The sequence below is a fragment of the Convolutriloba macropyga genome, chromosome 6 (assembly GCF_964194025.1).
Source record: "Convolutriloba macropyga chromosome 6, txConMacr16.3, whole genome shotgun sequence".
NCBI lineage: Eukaryota > Metazoa > Xenacoelomorpha > Acoela > Convolutidae > Convolutriloba > Convolutriloba macropyga.
In genome coordinates, this window is record NC_134473.1 from 28,157,636 (window position 1) to 28,166,506 (window position 8,871).

The 8,871-nt window shown below is 36.0% G+C and overlaps 1 protein-coding gene across 1 annotated transcript in view; it reads left to right on the forward strand.

Annotated features, from left to right (window-relative positions):
- Positions 1–8,871, forward strand: part of LOC142341277 (cytoplasmic dynein 2 heavy chain 1-like) — a 154,918-nt gene that overhangs the window by 142,560 nt on the left and 3,487 nt on the right. The window contains exons 52-55 of the mRNA XM_075392195.1: positions 2,312–2,380; positions 2,588–2,802; positions 3,141–3,222; positions 3,679–3,795. Of these exons, the coding sequence (XP_075248310.1) occupies positions 2,312–2,380; positions 2,588–2,802; positions 3,141–3,222; positions 3,679–3,795 (483 nt within the window). The remainder of the gene's footprint in view (positions 1–2,311; positions 2,381–2,587; positions 2,803–3,140; positions 3,223–3,678; positions 3,796–8,871) is intronic.

The window sequence follows — 8,871 nt, forward strand, 5'->3', positions numbered from 1 at the left end:
GAATTTAATTACAATTTTTTTTTAAAATTATTGGTTCGGAATTGGCTTTTTTGTTTGCAGAGAGTGTTAATAAGAGAATTCTACTTTACTATTTTGTCCTTCATCGCCTTTCCCCGTCGAGTTTCTTTTTATGAAGCTATTTTATTGGGTTGTCTGTCAATTGGTAACATTTTGTTGCAAACTATGTGTATAACAGGTTCCTTTACCTATAGTTCTTTTCTGGAGTTGTCACCTAAGTTAAAATTTATTAGGTTGCATATCAGTTTTTTCTAAGATACTTTTATATTTTTCCTGTCGTTTCAAAATGCTTATTATAAGTATGTGGAATATGCATTAGGTCAGTGAGGATAGTCTTTTTTTGAGTTTGAGTCGTTTCCGGAATTCTTCCGGCTATGTGTTTTATTTCGTCGTCAAGATTTTTGTTTCGACCCTTTGACGTAACAAACAGTTTAAATCTGCTTTTTGTTCATTTGTTCATCCAATTTCAACTGAATTGCGTGCGTGACGTCATTTTTCACTCTTATTGAAGCGAGTTTTTTATTTATTCGAGTCTTGTTTGTCACACCTGAGTTTCCTCACTCTCAAAAATGACTTACTCGCTCTAAAATTGACTTTTCTTTATTTTAATTCAAAGAGATAACGTCAAGTGAGTTTGTGTCACTCTGATTGAAGGTTACTTGAGAGCTGTGAATAAAAGTAGCATTAGCATACACAAATTCTTAATAAACATGCAACATATCAACTTTTTAATGAAAAGGATATTTTTTGGTCTGTTTCTTTTACTGTCTTTTTGAGACTGCGGATCTACGAAGCTATTGCGGTTATTTTCTGGCAATCTGCCAGCTATGTTTTTATTTCGTCGTCAAGATTTTTGTTATGACCATATGACGTCACAACCACTGCAAATCTGCCTTTGGTTCATTTGTAATGCAATTTCAACTAAATTTCGTGCGTGACGTCATTTTTCACTCTTAGTGGAGCGAGTTTTTTGTTCATTCGCGTTATGAAGTTTTTGGTCACACGTGACTTACCTCACTATCAAGAATGACTTTCTGACTCTAAAATTGACTTTTCCAAGTGAGTGTGTGACACTCTAATTGAAGGTTATTTGAGTGCAGCTATTAGAAGCAGCAATAAGTTTGACAGATTCCTAATCAAAATGTAACATCTGAGTATTTAATAAGAATTTTTTGGTCTGTTTTTTATACTATATTTTTGAGACTGCAGATCTACGAAGCTATTGCGGCTTCTGGCAATATGCCAGCTATGTTTTGTCCTTGAAAATGCAAGCATGCCAAGATATTAAAAAAAGGTTTTTAAACGAAAGCTATTTATTCCATGTTATCAATTCCTTCTACTTAAGATACGTTTTCAAATATCTATTGAGTGGCGCTTCAAAACAGGCGGCAAGCCTTGATACATATTGTTGAGTACCTGCCGAAGACGAATTTAATACATTACATTACGTTACCAGGGCCGAATTAGTACACGAATACTCGTACTTTGATTAGTAAGTGAATTCCTTCTTGCAACGTTAATATGTAGGAGGGAGCATTGCAAATCAGGTCTAGATTACGCTTTTATCTGTTCCGCCTTTGTCCAATTATTACCATATAAGGGGTATGAGAATTGTGTTCATGTGTATTAAGAGGAATCCCGGTGATTTGGGTGTTAAGGCATTTATGAAATACTTAAAAGTAAATTCCGATATCCTTTAATGCGCCAATTCGACCATGGTAATGTATGTATTGTTGTTTGCTCGCAAACAAAGATAGTTTCATTTATTTGGCCCGTTTTGGTCTTTTATGCAGTTTTTTGCTCGATCGATTTTTGTCGGACACTTTCACTTTTTGTCCTCAACAATGCATTAAATTTCTGTCCAGTGTTCTACTAGTTTTCAAGTATACTTTTCACCAAACCTGCTCAGGATATATTACTTTGTGAGTTGGGGTCAATTTTGAAACATTTGTTCCAATTTTTGCCGCCAACCCCTTCCACCAAGTTAAGTAAGTTGTAAAAAATTATTCGAGCAATCCAAAAGTTTTGGATTGCTGCAATGATAATTTACAATGCTTGTAAACTATTTGCTCCGATATTAAATTCGCCGCTTTTGTGGGAAATGGTTACGGATTTCTTTCGAAAATAGCCCAGATTCCAAATGGAACCCAACTCCGCAAAATTTTTGTAAATCTCATGTATTAACAGGGTTATATGGCATATAGGTGCATGCTCGGTCAAATTTGACAGTGAAGATATATAGTTATACGTCTGCAAAATGAGGGTTAAGTGTATACACTTTGTTGTTTTTCAGGTGTTGAAAGGCAAAGCGATCATTACTTCTGATACTAGGCAACTGGCATCAGCATTACTCAAACGAGAGGTACGACAAAGTTTTAATATCGATTGTTTTGAACTTCAAAATTAAGACAGTCTAGGGCGTCTTGAGCTCTGATCTAGGGCGTCTTGAGTCCAGAACTGTCTTAAGCTTTTTCTAAAAGACCAGTGCTGCTGTCATGTCCATTAATACTATTGCTCTTGAAACTGCTGCTTTACAGGGATTTAAAATAAACCTTTTCTGTATTCATAGACTCCTACAACTTGGTTATCCTTAAGCGAAGGTCCTCTCGACCCCCTGGACTACCTAAGCAGTGTGGTGAGCAAAGCAGCTAGTGTTGAGAAATGGTACCTCAAGGTCAAAAGTTCAGCTTCTAACGTCACCAGTCTGTTCAGAGACAGTCTTGACTTGTCCGATCTGTTCAATCCAGCTATATTCTTAAACGCTTTCAGACAGCAGGCTGCAAGGTCAGTAGTGTTCAAATTGTTATTGGTACTGCAATGCATTGGATACCTTGAAGTTAATGAATGTGTCTTGTCGCAAATTGTATGCTGAAGGTTGCACTACAAATAAGAGCTACAATTTCTTTTGAAAAGTCGTCCCTCGAATTCGGGTTGAGTTGAACAATTACGGCAATACTTTCAACATCGGCTGATGATTTATACATTTACTGCTTCTTTTTCGTCCATTTTTGTAATTGAACTATTTATTCATGCATTTCTTCTGCACTTTTAGAACCCCTAGAATGAAAATAGTGTATTTGTATATTGTGATTCTTGAGGGAAAAGAATTTAATTGTTTATAGAGATCTGGGGGTGTCAATGGACAGTCTGGAGCTGGTCTGTGACTGGTCAGACAGGTCTGCCGATTCCAGACTTACACTGAAGGTAATCCATAAACATAAACAGAGCAATAATAGGTTACGCTTTCAAATAAAACATTATTCAAAGCTTATGTCATTATTCGTGCTCCGGGGTTCCGAAGTTAACATTAAAATTGGGGGATTTGATTGGTTTTGTCATTTTCATCAATTGGAGTGAATTTGCTTTCTCTTGTAAATTCATTTGTAACAAAGATATGACTTGATTATTATTCAACCATTGGACTGGCTCTGTTCACTCATTGGTTGAATGATTTATTTAAGGTTTGAGCAAATTTTGTTATGTTATAAGAATGAGAAAAATTGTGTTCGAATGAGCTCGTTCTAAGCGCTTAGACTTCTTGTGGGCTTTAAATTTGGCTTGAAGAGTACTACTACGTGCGAATATCAGGACACCTTTAGCTTGAAATACGGTTCCAAAAAGTATACGTGACTTTCATAAGAATATACTGTGTTAATGAAGGTGAAGAACCTGAACATGGAGGGTGCTAGTCTGATGGGGTTCTTGCGAGAGAACCAACAGAACTCTCCGACTATGCAATTGGTCAAGCAAACGTGCACACTCTCATGGACACAGAAGGTACACGCATAGTTTATCTCCTCAAACTCAAGTTCAGAAAATGTCTTTTTAATCCTGGTTGACTTCCATTGAATCCCATTCAGTCTTCCAAGATTCGGACTGCGGGCAAGATTATCCATTACTTTGGTTCGCTTTTCCGAAATCTGACTAGAAATTTTGTTGGCACAGTTGCATTTTTCTGGGCAACGGCTAAACAGTCATAAAATAGAGCAATGCTATATTGCCTCAAAGCTTCATATATAAAATATTTAGTTTTGGATTATAGGAAACAAATTATTGTTCCGACCCCACCTGTGGAACCTAGGAACCTTACGCTCCACTTTTTTTTTGTTCAGTCAGTTTTGGCCAATCGATATACATATAGGAGAGAGTGTGAAATTAAAAGTTTTTTAATAGCCGCACAGCGATAGCGGGGGCTATCATTGGCCTTCTCTTGTTTTTACAATTCAAAGAATTTGAATTGTATTGGGGCGCTGTCTTTTTTACAATTCAAAGAATTTGAATTGTATTGGGGCGCTGTCTTTTTTACGACTCGAAGAGGAGTATTGGAGAAGTCCTTTTTTTAAATCAATTTTTGGAGTGAATTTTGAAGCGGGAAATGAAACGCGTGAAAAAATTTGGAGTGATTTTGGTGCTGAACAAAAGTGAAGAGCGGAGCGAAAAGAGAGTAGTTTTTGTTCATACCGCTGTTTTTGAGAGAGCGAGAAATTGATGTGTGAAAAAATTTTTTCTAAGCGAGCGAAAATTTTTTTGTTCACGTGCGGCTTTTAAAAGCAGTTTTTATGCAACTTTTGATGGTTATGAGGTTTGATTATGATATTGTATTGGTTTTAGGTTCGTTGTGATAGGAATTGAAGGTTTCAAGTAGTTAATTTGATTTTTGATGCTAATTTGGAGGTTTTTGATCAGTTTTGATGATTTTTAGACGAAATTTAATGTTTTTTTTACCGGTTTTTTTGTTTTACTGCTTTAAGTGGGATTTGAATAGAAGCCTGTTACTTAAGGAATTGTCAGCTACCAATTGACTATAGTTTTGTTGGTATAAATCTTTTTTTTTAAAGGAAAAATGACCAAAAAATTGAGAAATTTTTAACAATTTTTCTCATTTTTTGCAGTTTTTCTTTTTTTAATCTTACTCAAGTGTCTTACCCACCCTATTATAACTTGCCCATTGTTTTGCGAGTTTTTCATTGCTCTAATTGCAACGGAACCTTATTCGGCTTTATGTTTCCTTGTACTATTAAAAAAAACTCATTTAGTTTTTATATTTTTTTTTTGAATTTGTTTTTGAATGCCGTTTCTATTCCTTAATTTTTTATGGCATTTGTGGAGGTTTAGGGTTCATTATAGTTGTTGTAGTTCTTTAGTAATAAGTAGGGGCAATTTTGGATATGAATTGTTTTTTAATGAGAAATTTGACAAAAAATGGCGAACATTGGAACTATTTTTCTTAATTTTTTTTGCAGTTTTTCGGGTTTTTTTTCTGTTTTTTGAGACAAGTTTCATAGACTATTTTGACCTGTCTTTTGTTTTGCGAGCATCTGGATGCCCTATTAGCTGAAAAGAATTTTGCTATGGATATATATGCTCTTGGTAATATTAAGAAATTTACTAACTTTTTTCTAGTTTTTTAGTGCAAGTTGTTTTTCAGAGCTTTTTTCATAATTTGGCCTCAAGTATTTTTATAACATTCACTTAAGTGGTTTTAGTAAGTACTAGTTGTTTTGATGAAGTAGTTTTGGCAGAGATAGTTATTTCGGGATCTCAAGTTATGACAAAATTTGATCAGATTTTTTATCATAATTTAACAGATTTGATTTTTTTTTGTTTTTACTTTTTTGTTTTATGGTTTGGTTTCGAGAAAATCATCTATTAGTTGAGGCAAGTTTTTTCTAATGAGTTGTTGGAAGGCGGTTAAATAGATTTTCACTTCGAGTCGTTTCCGGAATTCTTCCGGCTATGTTTTTTTTTAAGATCTGTTCACACTTTTTCATGATTTTTGAAGTCAAATTGGAGTAGTGATTTTGGTCACGCCGAAACAGGAAATGGAGCGAAAAAGCGAGTGGTTTTGCGGCGTGAAATTTTTTTGCTCTAATTTTAAAGTGGAGTGAGAATACGGTGTTTGAACAAAAATTCGCTTTATCGGTAGTGGTTTTTTGTTCACATGCGGCAATTTCACTTCGATTTTTACTGTTTTTTCGATTTTTTGGATCGGATTTTTTTCTAAATTGTTTTTCCAATCCATTCATAGTCCGTTCTAGGTCTAGTTTTCTGTTTAGTCAATGAAAATTCTTTGAATTGTACGTCAGGACTTGTCCTGCTATGTTTTTTATTTCGTCGCGTCGCGATTTTTGTTACGACCATATGACGTCACAACCTTTTCAAATCTGCTTTTTGTTCATTTTTTCATGCAATTTCAACTAAAGTGCGTGTGTGACGTCATTTTTCCCTCTTAATGGAGCGAGTTTTTTGTTCATTTGCGTGATTAAGTTTTCGGTCACACTTGACTTACCTCACTCTCAAAAATGACCTCCTCACTTTGAAATTGACTTTTATTTACTTTAATTCAAAGAGATAAGGTCAAATGGGTGTGTGTCACTCTAAATGAAGGTTATTTGAGAGCAGCTAATAGAGGCAGCAAAAATGTGTACTGATTTTTAATCAAAATATAACATATCAGCCTTCAATGAAAAGACGAATTTTTTTGGTCTGTCTTTTTTACTGTTTTTTTTTCGGACTGCAGATCTACGGAGCAATTGCGACTATTTTCTGGCAATCTGCCAGCTATGTTTTTTAATTTTGTCGTTTCCGAGGAGTGGTCGATGTTTCCGAGGAGTGGTCGATGTGTTTTTTTTGTGAAAATTTCACTTTTCACCCTAATTGTGTTCACACTTTTGAATTATCTAAACATTTTTCTTAATTTTTGCAAAAATATGTTAAAATTTTCAATTTTTACGGGTTTTGGTAAACCTGAAGCGAAATCGAGTTTGTTTTGTCTCAGTCCCTTTTTTCAAGATTTTTCGGTCTAGAGCCTATTTGGTTTTACTTTTTGCGTCCATTAAACGTCTGTTTTGTTTTTTTTTCTCGTGACTTTCTGCCAATGTATGATTAATACAATGTTTTTATTTTAATGCTGAATTTATGCTGTCACCTGAATTGGTCTGCGTCCGCTAATGATTTTGTTGACTTTGACAATAAATGTTTTCAGTGAAGTAATTTTTGCTAATTGTTTCTTGTTCTTTGTTGTACTGTTACTGAGTTCCAATGCTGGCAGGTCTCACTGGAGTCCTCAAAAAGTCTAATTTAACATAAATAAATTTCACAGTTTATGGCATTCAAAATATTACAGCTATTTAGCCGCGTCGGACGGGCGAATCCGCGCTGCCGTTCCGCCCGCTCGCCTGCCGACCGGCGGCAGTCATCCTAAACAAACACTCTTATCAGCAAACAAACAGCAGATAAAAACATCTTCGGCACAAAAGCGACGAGCGAGTGCGCCCACTTCTAAAGAAACAAAACCCAAACGCAGTCGGAAAGAAATTTTATCTAACATACGGTACTAAAAATGGCCGAGTTTACGAGCCTAGCAACCGATATTGCAAAACCAGTAACCCATACAGCTCTTGATTTTTTAGAAATACCCAATGTTCTAGTTAACTATGAGAGTGGATTGGATCAAGAAATTTACCCACAAGTGGGTTCACGAGGGCCAACATTGGACTTTTTAATCAGTGGAGACCAACGCAACTGCCTGGACCTTAACAACATACAATTGGGGCTTCAAGTAGCAATTAATACAGCAGAAGGGAAAGATCGCGTAAAAATAAATGATGCTAGCAAAGTCGTGTTTGCTAACAACACACTCCATAGTCTGCTTTCTCAATTTGAAGTATATGCTAATGAAATTCTGATCTCTGACAGCAACAACAGTTATCATCATCGTGCATTTCTCGAGACAGAGCTGACAACAAACAGCGATAGTAAGGAGACGTCGGCGGCCTGTCAAGGTTACTGTTACAATCCTGAACCCTCCTCTGATGCCAACAAATCTGAATGGCTTCAGAAACGAATGAAATCTACCTTGGAAACATAATATGTCTCCAGTTTTTACGGGACCCTTTATGTAGATTTTTTCAGCTGTGAAAAACTGATGATCCCGAAAGTCGATATTTGAATTAAACTTTGTCGCGCTAAAAACGAATTTAGCTTGGTAGGCTTAGGCGATGACGCTGACCAGTTGTTCACAGCAGTTATAGAAAAATCTTCATTATTTGTTCGCAAAATAACCGTAACTGAGTCTGTTCGACTTTCCATTGAGAGAGCATTTATTAAAGCCCCAGCGAGATATCCTTACATCGAATCCCTATGCAAGAGTTTTATTATGCAGTCGGGGCAAAATTCTTTTGTCAAAGAGACCATATTTGGTACGGAACCCATCAGGCGACTAACATTGTGCATGATGGCAAACGACAAGTTCGAGGTTCAAAGAACTTAAATCCTTTTTTGTACGATAAGTACGATTTAAAAAGAATCGAAATTAAACGCGGTAACGGCTTACCAATAGCAGGCACTCCAATAGACACCGAGAGCAATGTTCGTATATATCACAACAGTCTCTCAGCACTCGGCTTCAAAAACGATGGGAACAAAATTTCTCTAGAAGATTTTGTAAACAAATTTATTGTGACTTTTGAATTGACATCATCACAGGAGGCATCAAAAAAACCTCACATTATTCCCGGAACCAACAGGAGCACCTATTACTCTCAAATTAGTCTTCTCTGAGGCTCTTCCAGAAGCGGTTGAGCACTTTATGATTGGGGAACGCTTCAGTCAAGTGTTCATTGACGCAAAAAGGAATGTTTCCAAGAACCAAACAATATTCAATGGATAATGTCAGCTTAAAAAAACTTTGTGAGAAATTTTCGCCTGCTCAAATTTTCTTTTGGAGGTGTCTGGTCAGCCGACAATTTTCCAAGAGTAGAAAAAGGGCCACGTTTTCAGATAATTAACACCTCGCCTGTTAAACTTAATGGAACTCACTCGATACTACTTGTTGCAATAAGCGCATTTGTA